This window comes from Neovison vison, chromosome 10, assembly GCF_020171115.1.
Source record: "Neovison vison isolate M4711 chromosome 10, ASM_NN_V1, whole genome shotgun sequence".
In the NCBI taxonomy this organism is placed as follows: Eukaryota; Metazoa; Chordata; class Mammalia; order Carnivora; family Mustelidae; genus Neogale; species Neogale vison.
The window spans coordinates 55,939,406-55,958,987 of NC_058100.1; the positions used below are offsets into that span (position 1 = coordinate 55,939,406).

The following is a 19,582-nucleotide window of genomic DNA, read 5'->3' on the forward strand; positions in this document are numbered from 1 at the left end:
CTGTCTACACTGATCTATTTCTGATGGGGCTGGGACTGACTTGGCCAGTATCCAAGGATACTCTTTTATTCCTTTCCGGTTTATTAGGGGTGCTTAGACACTTCAGGTTTTTAAATTTTCGTTCCCTTTCCACATTTTCTCCCATCTTTGTTATATTTACTGGATTCTCTAAAATCAAAGGCTCTCTATTTCTTCCAGCTAGTTTTACCTTTTCTATCAATTATAGCATTCCCCACACCATCTTTATATCCGTTACCTTTGATAACCATTTGTAACAGAAATGAAACAAAGAGCAGAAAAAAAGTTGCCAGTAAAACTTCTGATCTCCTGCTTCACCGCCCACCGTGCATTGGTTTTGTTTGCAGTTCATATCTACCTCTTGATCTATCTATATCTACAAGCCAAATATTTCCTCTAAATATTTCTGCAAAGTTAGAGCTGAGTAAAAATACATACATCCATTTTTCTCAGCACCCGTTTATCCAACACACGTATGCAAAACTAGTGGGTAAAAAGACAAGAATGGGACCACCTAATCCACAAAATCATGGGGGGCTCATTTGCATCTAGAGAGACCCCCCCACCTGTTCTCAGGAAGCGCCTTTTAAGGTGTGTGCGCCTGTATGCCCTTCCCAAGCCATCTGGATGATGATGCGAGAGGGAAGGTTTTGCATTGTAAAGACCGATTTTTAAAAAATGCTGTGCAGGTAGTTCCTAGCCAAAAGCGTGCTCCTGCCGGGGGAGGCGAAGGAGGAGAAAGGCAGCAGCACCGGCAGCCTGCTGGGGGCTGACCTGATTCCCTAGAATCCTCAGCTCTCTTCCTCTCTCCTCCGACGTCCTTCCTTCCCTTCTCTCCTTCCCCCCCTTCCCTTCCCCAGCGAAGCAGCTGCGAGGAACAAAGAACGCGGGCGCTCCGGGAAGCAGCGCGCAAGCCCCGCGCAGTGCGCGCGGCGTCTGGCTCCTCCGAGCGGGGCTCTCCCGGCTCCACGTCCCTCCGCAGCCGCCCCCGCCTCCCGCGCTCGCTCGCTCCCGCCCGCTCGCCGCCTCCCCCACCTTCGCGGCGCCGGAGGAAGGCGGCCGGGGCTCAAGATGGCTTTAGCCGGGCTCTGCGCCCTGCTCGCCTGCTGCTGGGGGCCGGCGGCGGTGATGGCCACGGCCGCCGGCGACGTAGACCCATCCAAGGAGCTGGAGTGCAAGCTCAAGAGCATCACGGTGTCGGCGCTGCCCTTCCTGCGCGAGAACGACCTGAGCATCATGCACAGCCCCTCGGCCTCCGAACCCAAGCTCCTCTTCTCGGTGCGCAACGACTTCCCCGGAGAGATGGTCGTGGTGGACGACCTGGAAAACACAGAGCTGCCCTACTTCGTGCTGGGTGAGTCCCGGGGGAGGTCGTGGCGGCCCGGCGCCCCCACCCCCCACCTCGGCTCGCTCCACACACCCACTCGCCGCCGACCTCCCCTCCCCCACTCCTACCTCCCTGGATCCGCCCCACGCCCAACCTGCCCCCACACCCACCTACCGGTGGGTGCCTCCGTGCCCCCGACTTCTCCCCGCATCCGAAATGGATGCTGGGCCATCGACCTCTCAGCCGCCCGCGCTGCCCCACAGGAGCAGGTTGCAGAAGTCTCTCTGAAACCTTTCCTGGCCTTGACCTCCCCGCTTTCCTTCAGAAACACATTGACAGAGCACTTGTCTGCAACCGGCCCAACGCCCGTAAGCCCTCTCCCCACTGCCTGGCCACATGCTCCGTTCTTTGCTTCACACCCCCCCGACACCCACTCGCGCAGTGTTTCCCGGGGGAGTTAGGAACAGGTATGCCGGCCCCGTGACAGGCATGTGCAGGCCACACCGCACCGCTGGATCTCCAGCCTGCACTCTTGGAGAGGGCCCTGTATCTCTCGCGGGGGACTGGCACTCTCTCTGGCCTTCCTGCACAACACTCAAGTTTTCTCTCCTCCTGGTGTCCAGCCTACCTTCACACTTACATGCAACAGTGTCCTCATCCAGCCACGTCCACATGCCTGGGTCACACCACGATGCCTTGGATAAAGAAATCATCCAACTGTAGTCTGTTCATGTTGGTATCTCCTTTGTTCCCAACACTACCTAAGGTAGGCAAAGGCTTTCCTGCACACAGAATGGTCTTCCTGGCTAAAAGACTCCCCCTCCCTTCCTTTATTTGTTTACATTTCTCTCTCTTTCAGTACCCCTCTATTAATTTTCTTAGGCCACAAAACTCCTTCAGATCCTGGAACCTTCTAATCCACCTCTCTCACTGCCAGTCGGCAAAGATATTGTGGTTTTGCTCTAGCACCTTGCAAAGCAGGACAGGTTCATGTGACTTTGTTAACCAAAGTGTCTCTCACTTTGCCTGGTGCATAGGTATCTCTCTCCCTCCTGTGCAAGTCCACCACGCAATCCATTTCTTTAGTGATGTTGTAAATCATTCTTATTTTGTCATGAGAGAATTCAAAGATAACCCAATTCATAGTTACTCTCTACATCCAAAAACTGACAAACAATGAAACTGTCCAGGAGGCAGATCTCCCATCTACTTAATGTCCTACCAACTGGAATTCACTTTGTAGGAACACGGCTTCCTGATGGCCATACGTAGGTTAGAGCCACATATGGAATGTCCTCTAACACCTCCTGGGTGCTCTTTGTCCACAAGAGATCTCTTCACATTGCAAACATTAAGATGTGGGTGAGTAAAACCCTTGCTTTCCAATCCCTATGGAAAAGCAATGTCAAAAATCGCCTGGTCCTTCAAAAAGTTGGTTTGCAGTTCCTGGAGTGCGGCTCAGTTGACCCCGTTAAGTGCAGCCTACACACTTGATGGCATTACTTATTTTTGCATTAGAAACATAACCAATACCATAATAAAAACCGGGAGCTGGCTGGGAATGGGGACACTGTGGATATGCCTCTCATTAAAATGTACAATTACGGGGTTATTCAGTGGATGTAAATTTTGCGTGGAAGTCATGCTGATGTGCAAGTACAATCTGTTCGTCGTAATATACAAGAACGGGTATAGGGAATTATTTGTCTCTAAAGAGCCTGTTTGGGGCTCTACACACGGTGTTTACCATGCACGAGGAGGGCTGTGTGTGGTGCATGAAAAAAAGGGAAATTGGATTAAGCAGTTCTTCAAAACCCCACTTCGTTTTTTGCAGCATCCCAAAGCTGGGGCCTGAAGTCGTGATGTGCCTGCTAGGATCCAGTGTGCACAGCAAAAGACCAGATGTTAAAGAATGGGGTTTCTGCACCTCTGTGCAGAGCTGCCCACTGCAGCACCCTGCTGGAGTTGCTATGGTAACCTCCTGCAACTTGGCATTTACATACAGGAACAGACACTCTCCCTTCAGGGCCAGATGCATTTCCTAAATGCATTGATTGTGTCCTTGCCACTGCCTTCCCTGAGTCACTGGGGGCATGTTCAGACCCAGTATTCCCAGAGGGAATAGAGTCACTGTTAGTTGAGGTGGGGGAGGAGAACTTGGCAGAAAGGTATAGTCCAAGTTCGTAGAGGGTAGACTCAAGTGTGTAGTTGCTCTCCTCCAAGTTAAGTTTTGTGATCTCGGATTCTGTCACTCATGGCCAGTAGTAAGGGCTGTAGTGACTTTAATTTGGAGATTTCCCTACTCTTATCTCTGGAACTTAGTTTGCTGAAGCCATTCCCCCGGAGGACTATGAATCCACCAGTCCTGGGAAATTATTGATCATTTCCTTGCTCAGCACTTGTAGGTACTCTTAGGCGAGAAAAGTTAAAAAAATAAAAGGCCCTTGCCCTCTGGTTCTCTCTAGTCAGTGGAAACACAGACTGAAATATTGGCGGGAGTTATAAGTAATATGGACGGTAAGGGACGTAGGAATTCTAAGGAAGGAATGACTGGCGTGGCAAGAGCCAACTCCATGGATGCCATAGGCTTGACTAGGGACCTTGGCCCAAATCAGGTACTTTGGTTTCCTTTTGTCTCCAAGGATCAAGTTCTCTTACTTCAGTGAGGCAAGCAGGGTTCTTATCCTTTTGACTACAGCCAGCTTCTCCAGCCTCACATCCCTGCAAGATTGCTGTGGCCTTCCGGGACTCTCCCAAGACTTTGCATGTGCTGTTCCCTCCACCTAGAATGCTCTTTTCCCCTTGGCAGCCATCTCTTCTTCCTTCTAAACCCTGCACACCAATCATGTCTCTATGAAGCCTTCCCACACTCCTACCAAGGCACAAAAGTCATCCCATTCCTGTGCTCTCTGTGTGGATTAAAAAAAAAAAAAATCAAAACACAAATGAACAGAATTAAAGATGGATTCCATATGGCATGGCCTAGCGGGAGGCGAAGCCACTCGAAGTCATAGAACAAAGCTACGTAGACGGTGGGGTGAGAGAGCACGTGGGACGGCACGCCGTGTGTCTGGTGAGCGCAGAGACTGGCCTCGTGGTAGGAGAGCCGGAGCTTGGGTCCTGGCTCTGTAGAGTAGAGCATGGTTTTCTATCTAGAAGCCGACGAGTGGAGGGCTGACTTGACCTAGAAAGCTGTGAATCCTGACTCCCAGAAGCGGCCTCAGCATCAATCCTGGCAGAGTATCTTGTAGGATAATCCTGCGGGGTGTTGGAGGGGGCGCTGCTATCTCCTGTCCTCTTAAGCGAGTTTGCAAATTGTGATGCAAGGGCCATATGAGACTTTCAGTTGTGCTTTGTTTGGCTACGTGTACTTTTAAAATGTTTGGAATTCGAATGTTTTCACTCAAGGCCTGCCATCTCGAGATTGTCATAGTTCCATTCTCTTCATGGTACTTCTCTGACAACTCTAAGCCGGATCATCTAAACCTGCTTTCAGAAGTGTTCCAAACTGCTACAATATCCCAAAGTAGCAGCAATTTCTAATGTAAGACTTTTAAGTTCGTGGACCTGGGGACCAAGAAGAAGAGGCTATAAAATATAAAAGCAAGCATAAGTGTTTTCTTTGGAGGGTAGAGGGTGTCTTAAGGATTTCAATCCAGGAGGCACAGTGTCCGTGGAAAAAGAACATAGTGCTCAAATTCCAAGCAGAGAGTACAGGTTTATAAAAGCAAGACCCATAAGGTCACAGAACTTGTTCTGAAAGAATTATGATTGGCCCGGACAGAGTTAAACTGTAGATTATAGGGTTGGGTATTTAGCTAACAGGTGTTACATTGGATTTCAGTCCCAAGTAGAAGGATGTTTTCCAGGAGGTGGTCTGGTTGCAATTGACAAGTTGCAACTGATGAGGGCAAAACTTCATGGCTGTTCTGGAGAATTGAAACAAGTGCATGGGCCCTGCTTCCTCAATGTCCTCCCCACCCTATTTTGAACAATAGCAATGTTAATTTCACTTTGGGATTTTCCTTAAAAGGCCTTATTACCCTCTCAGAAGAATATAAAAGGTTACCTAATTTGCCAGTGGAAATTTCCTATATCTCAACGAAAACTTTGTATCTCAGCTTTCAAAACAGTAGACATTCTTGCTTTTGGAGGCACATTTGATTTTGAGACAATTGGTTAACCTGAAATGTAGCTTCTGCATTGAAGTGTGGTTTTCTGGGCTGTGAACCGAACAGATTTATCAGACTACTTGAAAAGGATGCTCCTGTTTCAGACCCAACCACGGAGCTTGTGCATGCATAAAAGTTAATGAAGAAAGTTGTTTCTCTTGAGCTTTGGTGTTTAGTTTTAGCTATCATGGCTTTTGACTGAAGAAGGTACTCCTCAAGATAAATCAATTAGCCTGTAGAGATGTTGTGAGTTCCCACATGCAAGGTGCTATTTAAACTGTCTGGAGCAGCCTAGTCTGGTGGTTAAGAGAACAGGCTTTGAAGACCAATGTAGTGTCAACTCCTGGCTTTCCACTTATTCCAACAGTGGAGAAAAGTAAGGATTGGAGAGGTTAAATAATTTACTCAGAGTCACGCAGCTAAGAATGGATGAATCCATCACTCAAACTCAGGTCAGTGTTACATTTAAACCTTTCTCTTAGCTACTATTTTATGCCTTGAAATTTCTCAAAATCTGTTCTTTTTCATGGTTGGATGAAAGAAGTCTTGGCAATGGTCAGACTAAGGAAAATACGCTAACCTAGTTTGGACAGAAGAATCCTTTATGATTTCTATGTAAACACCTTTTGGATATCCTTGCCCATTGAGTGATTTCTCACACAAGGCTTTAATGAAGAAGAGAAGGAACTTCATCAAGAAATGTTTGCCCGAGTACGTGTGCTTACCTAAGTAGAATTGGGGAATTCTTCTTTATAGCACCCGGGTTTGGGTAGCCATGTTTCTTGGTGTGTTATGGCACCCACAGTCCTGACCAACAACCTGGGATACATGGGGAGGAAGATACACATCCAGTGGCCTTTTTAGAAAGACCCCACAGAAATGCAAACTGAGAATCCCAGAAGAGGGCTCTACCGTTACATAGAGCCATCCAGAAGATGCTACGGTTTTTAGCTCCTTGTCCAAGGCCACCGCTTTATTGTTTTAAGGGGCCTTGTGCTTAGAATCCACTGTCAGAGCCCAGGGGAGCTGCTTGAATAGCAGTTTCTGAACTTTTTAATTGGCTTCCAGCATAATTAATACCGGGCATAATCTTCTACCTTCCTATAAAAGGCAAGATTTTGCCCAATACGAAACAGCCCTATTTTTTTTTCACATATCTCTCCATCACCCCATTTGAGAATAAATAGAAAATTCGTTTCTTTTCCTTCCTTTTACTCTCTGTGCTCTGCTGCTTAGGTTAACAGTTAGCAGATCTGTATACAGTGGCAGCTCATCCAAGACACGGGGTATGAATGGCAACAATCTTAAAGTAGGGTCTTCTACGCCTACACAGCTCATACTAGCAGAATGCACTCATTTATAACATTGAAAGGTTTATTATTTACTGTTTGTCTACAGAAATGTAGATTTTTACATCAAAGGCATTTTGAATGCAAGAATGATGAATTTTACAACATTTCAAATGCTCTTCTAAATATAGTGATAGGTTTGAATGCACGTCATTGGAGTTTTTGAAGGAAAAATAAAATACAAGCTTAATTTCTTTATTTTTCTTTGTGGAGTAAAGATTGAGGGCTTGTTTTATAGAAAAAATATATATTTATGGTTCTTTTTTTTTTTTTTTTAAGGAATGCAATTAAACCCAAAAGGCTAGTAGTTTCTCAGATTAAGGCCAGTTTATGGGAACAGAACTTGGCATCCTTTCAGCAGGAGCATGCCGAGTCTTTATTTCTCCACTTTTACACCAAGTTCAAATATATGCATGCAGATGGCAGAACAAGCTCTATTTTGAGCAAGTTAATCTCTCAGGACAAGTTAAAGTCTATGGTAATTTCTGATGTACCATAATTTGGCATCTATCATCATATTTTTATTAGAAATATGTAATAGTTATTATTTTATTTTTTAATCACATATAATTTAAAACTTTTAGAAAACATAATGAAGTGCCTCTATTGACTCCAAGGTTTCCAAGGAATCCAATTTGTACAAATTAAATTTGTCCCAATGGTAATCTAAATTGATGTGTGACAACTTTTATCAAGCAGTTTGGTGTTACATAGTAAAGTTGACGACATGCATGCTTCACAGCCCAGTGATTCCACTTTTCGGTATTTATCACACAGGAATTTGTATATGCATGCTGTTAACCTTAAAAATAAAAGTTATTTTACCAGCAAAAAATGGGTTTGTTTGGGAAGGGCAGAGAATTGCAGATGAGGAAGTATAAGCTATGGCAAAACCATAGGCAAGTTTAACAAAAAAAAAGGAAGGAAATGTTATTTTATCGAGAAGAAGGAAGAAGTTAGGCGGGGTTGTTTTGAATGAAAGTCCGTTGGAAAAAAGCAAGAATTCAGGATGATGATAATTTGTCATCAGCTGAGTTGTAAAGGCTAGTTGACTTCTTTTAGAAGATTCAGTTGCATCTTTTCCTGTTGGGACCTGTAATTGATCATTCTTTCCTAGGGATGATTCTTCTGTTGGGGTTTGTAACTGACAGTTCTCCCTGTGATTGATGTTGAGTGGTAGGGGACCCCGTTCTAGCCTCCCCACTTCACATTAGTGAGGTTTCCCCATTATTAATTTTTTGCACTACACATGAATATGTGTAGTAGCAGTGTTAGTCATAGCAAAACTTGGAAACAACCCAATGTCCATTAACAGGAGGCTAGAGAGATAGGAGATGTTATAATCATCCCCTGGAATGTTATCCAGCCCTGGAAATAAATGAGTTTCAGCCACATTATACCAACATGGATACATCTCACAATGGTAATGTTAAGTGAAGATAAACAACTAGCTGAAAGATACATACAGCACCGTTTCATTTATATAAAATTCAAAATAACAACTCATTGTTTGAGGATATGTAAAGCTGTAAATTTTTTATGAGAAGCAAAGAATCAACACAAAAGAAAGGATGGGTGTTACCTCTGGTGGAAATGGAAGATAATGGAAGGGGGAGGGAAAGAAGAGGGGCTCTGACATTCTGGCAGTATTTCATTTTTATTTTTCTTCCTTTTTTTTAAAAAAAAATAAATGTAGCTTTTTTCTTTATTTTTTTAGAGATTTTTATTTATTTATTTGACAGACAGAGATCACAAGGAGGCAGAGAGGCAGGCAGAGAGAGGGGAGAAGCAGGCTTCCTGCTGAGCAGAGAGTCTGATGCAGGGATGCAATCCTAGGACCCCGGGATCATGACCTGAGCCAAAGGCAGAGGCTTTAACCTGCTGAGCCACCCAGGCGCCCCTAAACTTAGCTTTTTATAATGGATTTACAGAAAAATTGCAAAGATAGTACAGCATTCTCAAACCCCACACCCATTTTTTTCCTGTTACATCTTACATTGGTATGATACATTTATTACAATTAAAGAACCAATATTGATATATTAGTATGAACTGAAGTCCACCCTTTATTTAGATTTCCTTAGTTTTTACCTTGAGTCGTCAAGTCTCCTTAGACTCTTCTTGGCTGTGGCTATTTTTCGGACTCGTTTTTGATGACCTTAACAGTTTTGAGAAGTATTGGTCAGTTATTTTGCAGGATGTCCCTCAGCTGGGTTTTGTTTTTCTTTCCTCAAGATGAGATTTGGGCTATGAGTTTGGGGGAGGAATCCATTTTCGTCCAATGTCAAGGGCACATTTGGTCAACATAACTTGGCGTTGTTGCTGTTGACCTTGATCACCTGGCTGAAGTAGAATTTATCATATTTTCCACCTTATGTTACTCTTTTTCCCTTTTCATGCTGTGCTCTTTTATTTTATTTTATTTTATTTTATTTTTTTAAAGATTTTTATTTATTTATTTGACAGAGATCACAAGGAGGCAGAGAGGCAGGCAGAGAGAGAGGAGGAAGCAGAATCCCTGCTTGAGCAGAGAGCCCGATGTGGGGCTCGATCCCAGACCCCGGGATCATGACCCGAGCAGAAGGCAGAGGCCCCAACCCAGTGAGCCACGCAGGCGACCCCATGCTGTGCTTTTTTGAAGAAGTCACTGTGTATAGCTTATACTAAGGAGATGGGAAATTATGGTCCACAATTTAGAGAGTGGGTATCTATGTAAATTATTTAGAATCATCGTACATGAGACAGTTGTCTCTTATCTTTTATTAATGTATTTATTTAATCATTTGTTTATATCATATGGACTCAAAAATACTTGTTTTAGCCTTTGGGTTATAATCCAGTACTGCTTTATTGATTTTATTGCTGAAATGTTTCCAGCTTTGGCTAATGGGGAGCTCTGTCAGTTGGCTTCTGTGTCCCTTTGACATACCCTCATCAATGTGGGTGTTTCTTTTGTTTTTTTAACATTTTGTTACTCTCTGTCACTTCCTTCTTCAGCTCATTTTGTATATTGCCTATCCACCCTGCCCCCAGAGTTCTAGAATCAGCTCTTTCTCCAATTAGCCCCGATTTTTTTTCATTGGAGAATGGTGTTAGAAATCCAGATCCAGGCACTGGATTTTGTATATTTATTTATACTGGAGTGTTGTTGCTTCTAGGATCTCTCAGCTGACAGAGCAAGGAAATATATGTGTGTATACTAACTCATATGTACACACAAATCTATAAATATTTCTATATGTAACCATCTGTATCTTATTAAACCAAGCATGAATTCATGCTGATGTATCTGGCTCTAGTCCACTATCTAATTATTGTGATCTAATCCGTGGATCATTCTAACCTCCTCCCTCCTCCCTTTGTTCACTCCAGACAGCAGGGAGAAATATGGTTCTCACTATCGTCCATCCTCTTATTTAATTGCTCAATTCCACTATCCATCTATAACAGTATCGGAATTGTTTACTCATACCCCAGTGGGGAAAACTTGATCAATCAGAGTACAATGCGTACATACAGCATCTGTTCTCTTTTTAGTCTTTTTAAAAAATTTTATTTTATTTATTTTTTTAAATGACTTTATTTATTTATTTGACAGACAGATCACAAGGAAGCAGAGAGGCGGGGAAGCAAGCTCCTCGCGGAGCAGAAAGCCCCATGTGGGGCTCGATCCCAGAACCATGAGATCATGACCTGAGCTGAAGGCAGAGGCTTAACCCACTGAGCCACCCAGGCGCCCCTGTTCTCTTTAGTCTTAAAAGATCAGACAGATGACTTAGGTCAGCACCCCTCCCTCCCAGGGAGATTGTTTCATACATCTTTCTTTGATGCACTTAGTATTTCGTCTCCTTCTGCATTCCATCCTAGGACCACCCAGCCTCCTAAATGATTTTTCTTTTAATTTTTGCACGCAGTAAGATTGGCTCTTTGTGTTCTGAAGTTCTGGGGTTTTTAATAACTGAAATGCGTCATGTCAAATGTCTACAAGTATAGCATCACACAGAGTAGTTTTCGTGCCCTACAAAATCCCTTGCCCTTCCCCCACCTACCTCTTCCCTCCTACGTCCAAACTGGCAACCACACATCTTTACTGTGGCCACAGTTCTGCCTTCTTTAGAATGTTATACAATTAGCATCTTACAGTATGTATCCTGTACCCTTTTCAGGCTTGCTTCTTTTCACCTAGCATTACGCATTTACAATTCACCCACATCGCTCTCTCCCTTTTTTCTTTTCTTTTCTTTTTTCTTTCTTTCTTTATTTTATATTTATTTATTTATTTATTTTGACTTAATAGCTCATTCGTTTTTATTGCTGAGTAATACTCCGCTGTATGAATATACCACAGTTTGTTGACCCGTTCACCTGTGGAAGAACATTTGGTTGCTTCCAGTTCTGGGCAGTTATGAATAAAAGTGCCATAAATATTAGCATATGGGTTTTGGTGTGCTCTCTTTTTATTCTGTTGCAATATCAGTGCAGAGGTGTGAGTTAATCAGACTCCTTAATTTACAATACATTTGATCATAGGCCTCATGAAAACCCTCCTCCTTCCAGGAGTTCATGTATTTAGCTGTTTGTTTCTCTTTATCGCTACTCCCAGTTCCCACCTACCTTTCCCTATAGGCAACCATTCTTATTTCCCTAATGATTCTCTTTTTTAGGTGGTATGTGTTCTCACAACATATGAATAGTCTTGTGTTCATGTATTTTGACCTTAACAAAATGGTGATCTACTACAACATACGGATTCTTCTCTTAGTCACCACTGTATTTTTAAAGACCTACTCATGTTACTAAGTGCAAATAGAGCCCCACATTGTCCAATGGAGCATTCTGTAATAATGACAGTGTTCTACCTCTGCCTTAGGCAGTATGGTAGTCCCTAGCCACTTGTGGCCCTTCAGCACTTGAAATGTAGCTAGTGCAGAGGAAGAGATAAATTTTTTACTTTTTCAAATTGACATTTAAGTCACCTTATGTGGCTGATAGCTGCCATGTTGAATATTTCCTGTGTCGAACATTTCCATCATTGCTGCATAAAGTTTATTGGGTAGTACAGGTGTAGCCCATTGGCTCTGATTGCCACGGAGCCCTCCGTGATTGGCACCCACCACATATACCAATCTTTTCAAAGATGGATATAGGGTCACCTCTAGATCTTCGTCACTATAAATAATGGTACAGTTACCATCTTTGTGCATGTTTCCTTGGGGACTGTGGTTAAAATTTCTCAGGGATATATAAGCAGGAGTAGAAATGCTGCTTCATAAAGATTATATATTTATTTTGACTAATACTGTCAAATTGTGCTCAGGATGGCTGTACTCATCTGCACGCCCATCAGAAGTATTGGAGGGTTCTAAACACCAATACCTCCAACACTTGTCTTTATTCCGTGTTTTCTTATTTGTCAGTTTGCTAAGTATAAAGTGATATCTCATTGTTATTTCGTATTTTCAGAAACACTTTAAATACTAGGAAGATTATCCCTTTGACTGTAGTAGGGGTTACAAATAAATTTTTCTCCCAGATTACAGTATGTCTTTTGATTCTGGCCATGTTTTTGTGTAGTTGGTTGGCTTTCCAAAAGCTTTGGAATTTTCTGGAAGTTAGTATTTATTTTTGGCTTCCATACCTTGGAAAGTTTTTCCTCACTTTATGATTATAAAAGGATTCATCATTTTCTCTTCTTAGAGTCTAATGGCTTCATTCTTTGCATTTAAATATTTGATATATTTTGAACATTCTGACATTCTGTGAGCTATATAACCTTATCCAGATGTAACTGTAGGAAGTACCAACTTTAGCTCTCCAGATGGTTACTCAGATGTCTCAGTGCCATTTATTAAATAGTTTGTGATTTCCCCTTTGATTAGAGGTGTCCTTTCTATCACATCCTGAATTCCTCAATACATTTAGGTCTATCTGAACTTCTGTTCTAGTAATATATATATATCTATGTATATAGATATATATCTATGTATATATGCCTATCCACATTGCTTTAACTATTGAAGCTCTACTCTATACTGTAGTATGTTTTCTTTCTTTTTTTTTTCCCTTTTTTAAAGATTTTATTTATTTACTTGACAGAGAGAGAGAGATCACAAGTAGACAGAGACAGGCAGGGCTGGGGATGGGGAACATGCTCCCTGCTGAGCAGAGAGCCCAATGTGGGGCTCAATCCCAGGACCCTGCGATCATAACCTGAGGCGAAGGCAGAGGCTTTAACCCACTGAGCCACCCAGGTGCCCATACACTGTAGTATGTTTTTTAATTTTTGGTAGGACTAGTCACCATCAGCTGCTGTTCCTTTTCAGAGTTCTCCTCACCATTTCTTTTTTCATATAGACATTCAAAGAAGCTTGTCCAGTTCTTAAAAAAAAAAAAAACAAAACCAAAAAGAAACAATAACAGAACCTAGGTATTTTTGTTTAAAATCTTGTGACAAATTTAATTAACTCAGGGAGAATTAAATTCTTTTGACGTTGAGTTTTTCTGCTTAAGAACTTAGTGTGTTTGTTTAGGCTTCTGGTTTGCCCTTTAGTACAGTTTTAAAGGTTCTTCTTTCTCCTCATAAAGTTCTTGTACATTTCTTGCTAAATTTAGTTCTAGGCATTTTGTCTTTCTGTACTATAGTAAAAGGAGTATTTTATATACACATATATAACATATATAGCATATTTTATATGTAGGTATACAATTTGTATTACAATTTGTGTATATCAAATGATTACAATTTGTGTATATCAAAGACCTTGATATTCATGTGTTAATTTTCAGCTGCCACTGTCTTAAAGATTTTTTTTTTTAATTTATTTATTTGACAGAGAGAAATCACAAGTAGTTGGAGAGGCAGGCAGAGAGAGAGAGGGAAACAGGCTCCCTGCTGAGCAGAGAGCCCGATGCGGGACTCGATCCCAGGACCCTGAGATCATGACCTGAGCCGAAGGCAGTGGCTTAACCCACTGAGCCACCCAGGCGCCCCTCAGCTGCCACTGTCTTAACTAAATTCTTTAGCTATGGTTGTGTTTCAGTTGGTTCTCTTGAATATTTTAGTTATTCAGGCATATCATAGGCAAATACTGATCATTGATACTGTCCCCTCAAATTTTCATTTCTTTGCTTTTATTTTCCTGCCTAATTACACTGGTAGTAATTACAGTACAATATCAACTAAAAATGTGATAATGTGATTTCTTGTTTTTTCCTGACTTTCATGGTAGCAACACTACTGTCTTGCCGTTATGATAATTGCTTTGTGTTAAGATTGACAAACATCATGTTACGGAAGAATTGAGTGTTTCTTTATCAAGAGTGACTTTTTTGAAGATTTTATTTATGTATTTATTTGAGAGAGGGAAAGAGAGCGTGCAAATGGGGGAGGATCAGAGGGGAAGGGTTAGGGAAGGGGAAAGAATCTCAGGTAGACTCTGGGCCAAGCTATAGAGCCCGATGTGGGGCTCAAACTCCTGATCCCAGAATCATGACCTGAGCCAAAACCAAGAGTCCAACACTTAACTGAGAAGTAAACTAAGAATGAACTATTTAAAATGCTGAAATTTTCTTAGTATATATAATCATGTTATTTTTCTCCTTAGATTGATTGATCGATTGATTGATTTTATTTGAAAGACGGAGATCACAAGTAGGCAGAGAGGCAGGCAGAGAGAGAGGGGGTGCGGAGCAGGCTCTCCGCCAAGCAGAAAGCTCAATGCGGGGCTCAATCCCAGGACCCCAGGATCATGACCCAAGCCGAAGGCAGAGGCTTTAACCCACTGAACCACCCAGGTGCCCCTCTCCTTAGATTTATTAAAAAGATAAATTTTATGAGTGGATTTTCTAATCTTGAGCTATCCTTGCATTCCTGAAACAACCCTCACTGGGTAAATAGTGAATTATTCCTTTAATGTGTTCCTGGATTCTGTTTGCTAATATTTATTAAGGATATTTTGTGCCAGAATTCCTAAGTAAAGTTAGCCTGAGATTTTCTTTCTCTGTGTGTGTAATCTTTGGTAGGATTTGGTATCAATTTTACATTTACTTTATAATATAATTTTAAAAAGTTTTCTCTGTTTGCTCTAGAGTAATTTATATAGCACTGAAGTGATCTATAAAGCCAGTAGCCAGAGCCACTGTCCTACACAGTGTGGTAAATGTAATGACTGAGTTAAGAACTAACTGGTTGATTTGTTAGTCAACAATGAGCTACTAAATGAGACAGGATAATGGGAAATTCTTTCCAGAGAAAATATTCTGAGTTGAGATTAAAGGATGGTGGCATTTAATCTGGTAATCATGAGGGTTCTCAGTTTTCAGGACAAGTTATGAGCTCCATCAGAAGGGAACAGGAAGTAGAAAGTGTAAAAACCAAAATGGAAGAAAGGAAGTGCATATAAAGGAAGTCTATTTATTTCTCTCTCTCTTTTTTTTTTAAAGATTTTATTTATTTATTTGAGAGAGAGAGACAGTGAGAGAGAGCATGAGCGAGGAGAAGGTCAGAGAGCAAAGCAGACTCCCCATGGAGCTGGGAGCCTGATGTGGGACTCGATCCCGGGACTCCAGGATCACGCCCTGAGCCGGAGGCAGTCGTCCAACCAACTGAGCCACCCAGGCATCTAGAGCAATATTTTAGTGCCATCTTTGGGACCTATGTTGAAACTTGACAGCCTTTAGTTAAGGGAGTGTGAAGCTAAGGATATAAACCATAGAAATGCTTGGTGAGACTCTTTCACTGTTGCTAGTTTCTTGGTGGCTTTTGGAACTCTGAATAGTGAGGAAAGACTTTCAGTGCACCTGCCACACCATGTAGCTCCATGACACAGCATTCCCAGTAAAACCTGTATACATATTAGCATCATCCGGAGATGTGCAGTGCAAGTCAGGGCATATCCAGTGACCTTGACAGGTGGCTTCAGATTGTTCTGTTCCTCCTGTGTATCTAACTTTCCTCCTCAATTTTGGAAATTAAAATTCACTCATTTCTCCCCATTATAATCTCATCCTGTGCCTTGACCTTTTTCTCTTCCCCATGTCCCCTCTCTTTTGTTTCCCAGTGTCCTCTGGCTGCTTCTTTTCATTTAGTACTAATCGGAATATAGTCTGAAAGGATACAGTGGCAAAAAGTGGACTACATTATTGAAAGGTGTGCTCTGAACACTTTCTTGTAAAGTTCTCTAAGCACATAGGAGGGGTGGCCATTCCCTCTTTTCTTTGCTGATGCTTCTGTACCAAGTGTTCTTAGCCTCAGCATCATGAATGGGCTCTGAGTCCATTAAGTATAAAATCTGTGTGTAAGTGCAATTTCCTGGAAAGAGAGTCTGTAGCTTAATCAGATTTTTAAAGGGATACTGTAAGTAGGAAAGTGGTTAATCTTCTGGAACAATGAGACCTTTACAAATAACTTGAAGAAGAAAAAATTATTCTCTCACAGATGACAGTTCCAAGGGGAGGGGTTCAGTTTGGAAGGGCAGCTCTATTCCACACACTTCTTCAGAACCCAGGGTCCTTCTGTCTTGCTGCTCTTCCCCCTGCCCCCGGGTTTCGTCCTCTCCTGCCTGGACCAGCAGGTTGACCAGCATGCGTTTCTACTTATAGGAAGGAGAGGGTCAGAAGTACAGGGTGACGATATTCTTTTTGTTTAAACCAGTGAGATAAATATTGCTCATATCCCATCTGCTCCCATACCCTTGGCGAGAACTTTGTCACATGCTCTAAGTCCAGGAAAATGATGCTGGAATCTTCAGTCTTAGCTGGGAGACCATGTGCTCAACCTAAATTCTAGGCAGAAAGACAGAGAGGATAGGGAGAGTCTGAGTGGCTTAGGCAGTTAAGTGTCTGATCTTGGTTTCAGCTCAGGTCATGATCTCAGAGTCCTGGGATGGAGCCCTGCATCAGGCTCCACGGTCAGCAGGGAGCCTGCTTGAGAGTCTGTCTCTGCCTCTCCCTGCTCTCATGCTCTCTCTTGCTCTCTCCTTTTCTCTCTCTTTCTCTCAAATAAATAAATAAGTAAATAGATCTTTAAAAAAAAGAAAGAAAGAGAGGCGCCTGGGTTGCTCAGTGGGTTAAGCCTCTGCCTTTGGCTCAGGTCATGATCTCAGGGTCCTGAGATCGAGCCCTGCATCAGGCTCTCTGCTCAGCAGGAAGCAGGCTCCCTGCTTCCCTTCCTCTCCCTCCACCTGTCTTTCTGCCTACTTGTGATCTCTGTCAAATGAATAAATAGAATCTTAAAAAAAAAAAAGAAAGCAAGCAAGAAAGAGAGGACAGATTTTTGGGAAAAAGGGCAGTCTTTGACACAGGAACTTCAAAAAAGTAAAGAACCAGCCTCTAGACCCAAACTCTCTCCTCTCCTTCCAGAAGACCCTTCCTTTTTGAAAGTACGTACCTTCAACTTTGTCACCTTCTGCCCCTATGTCTCCCTATTCTTGGTAGTGCCCCTCTGTTTTTTTCTGTTTCATCTCCTGCCTTCACCCAAGCACATTTCCTGAACTATGTAGAACTTGGTCAAAAACCTATTCTTAAAAGGCAAGATAGCAAATATTTTAGGCTTTTCAGGATATATGGTCTGTTGCAACTACCTAACTCTATCTTCGTGGTAGAAAAGCAAACACAGACTATAAGAAAATGAATGCGTGTGGCTGTCTCATTAAAACTTCATTTTCACAAATAAACAAGTGGCCTACATGTCACCGCTAACCAACCCGTGATGTAGACAATAGATCCCATTTCTTACTTCATAAATTCCTTGCTTCCCAGCACCTCATTGACCTTCAGAACCCCATTTCATTCACTGGTAACTGTGGTCACAACAACACAAGTCCTCCCACTCTGAAACTGGCCAGCTCATACCAGAAACTTCTTCCCAGCTCTTTCTTGCTCTCTCTTACACACTGACTGATAATACGACCCTTGAAATTCACCATTTCGTTGATCCCTTTTTTCAAGAGAAGATTTTATTTATTTATTTGAGATAGAGCAAGAGAGAGAGAGCATGAGCAGGGGGAGGGGCAGAGAGAGTCAGAGAAAGAGCCTCTCTGCTGTGTAGGAAGCCCAACGCCGGGCTGGACCCCAGGACTCCAAGACCGTGACCTGAGCCGAAGGCAGACACTTCACTGACTGAGCCACCCAGGCGCCCCTTCATTGATCCTTTGATTTTCCTTATGTCTGTTAGAATGCTTCTGGCTACTCTTTCTTTTCCTGTAGCACCTTTTTATTAGAACCCTCAATTTCATTGCTTTTTGTTATTATACAACATCTACTAGTAAATGTCCAAATTTGGATCAGTTCCCCCATATCCACATGCTTTACTTTAACCCTCAGACTGAATGCCAAGGATTTGTATGTAAATTCTCCCACTTGTCTAGATTGGTGAGATTGGTGAGACCATACTTATCTGTTTTTTTGTTTTTGTTTTTTTTAAGATTTTATTTATTGGGGCGCCTATTGGCTCAGTGGGTTGAGCCTCTGCCTTTGGCTTGGGTCATGGTCTTGGGGTCCTGGGGTTGAGCCCTGCATCTGGCTCTGCTTTGCCGGGGAGCCTACTTCCCCCCTGCCTCTGCCTGCCTCTGCCTGCCTCTCTGCCTACTTGTGATCTCTCTCTCTGTGTCAAATAAATAACATCTTAAAAAAAAAAGATGTTATTTATTTATTTGACAGAGGTAGAGAAAGAGAGAGAGATTGCAAGTAGACAGAGGCAGGCAGAGAGAGAGAGGGAAGCAGGCTTTCTGCTGAGCAGAGAGCCCAATGTGGGGCTTGATCCCAGGACCCTGAGATCATGATGACCTGAGCCAAAGGCAGAGGCTTTAACCCACTGAGCCACCCAGGAGCCCCATCAAATCTTTTTTTTTTTTTCTTCCTTTCTAAGATTCTATTTATTTGACAGAGAGAGACAACAGCAAGAGAGGAAACACAAGCAAGGGGAGTGGGAGAGGGAGAAGCAGCCTTCCAGCTGAGCAGAGAGCCCGATGCAGGGCTTGATCCCAGGACCCCGGGATCATGAGTTGAGCTGAAGGCAGACGCTTAATGACTGAGCCACTCAGGCACCCCTGCCCCATCAAATCTTTAGATAGTTAATCTCCCAAACTAATTTCTATATCTTTTCATGTAGCATAAGACCTTGCCTCATTCTTTATCTAAAAATCAGGCATAATTTCTGTATACCCCCCAACTCTCAAACTTGTAGACCTACTTCCACATTCATTCTTAACATCTCATTTCCAGCTGCCAGGATTTTTTTCAGCAGCTGCCAGGTATGGGTCATGATACCATGCTCTCAGGATGCAGTGAGAAATAAAAAAGACAATTCCGTATTCATAGAACAAAGAATTCTGCCTCTTCTGGAGCCTCGCTTTGTCTATCCTTCCACTCTTCTAGATCTTTCCTTTGTCTTGCCCATTCCTTTTCCTAGATCTCTCCCTTCCTTCTATAGTCTTGTCTTCCCTACCTTAAAAAAATTTGCCCTTTTCTTGGTATATTCTCTTAGCAAGCACCTGATTAGTGTCTCCCTATTCAGAATGGCGTTTAGCCTGCTGAGTCCAGCAGCCGGGGACCATGTGACATCCAGGGACCACTCTTCTGTCCTCGTCTTAATGGTCCCACCCACCGTTCCGTTGCCACCGCTGCTCCTCCTCGACATTGTCTCCTCCTTTTCTTGGGTAACGCAAAGGGAGAAAGGGACCTTGGAAGACTGGAAGAAAGCCAGCGTGGCCGGAGCA

At 42.8% G+C, this 19,582-nt stretch overlaps 1 protein-coding gene across 2 annotated transcripts in view; it reads left to right on the forward strand.

The window, feature by feature from the left end:
- The first annotated feature begins 1,089 nt into the window (after positions 1-1,089).
- The window catches only part of ASTN1 (astrotactin 1), a 315,493-nt gene continuing 297,000 nt past the window's right edge, over positions 1,090-19,582 (forward strand). For both annotated transcript variants that reach the window (XM_044267351.1, XM_044267352.1), the window contains exon 1: positions 1,090-1,372. In XM_044267351.1, coding sequence (XP_044123286.1) covers positions 1,090-1,372 — 283 coding nt within the window. The remainder of the gene's footprint in view (positions 1,373-19,582) is intronic.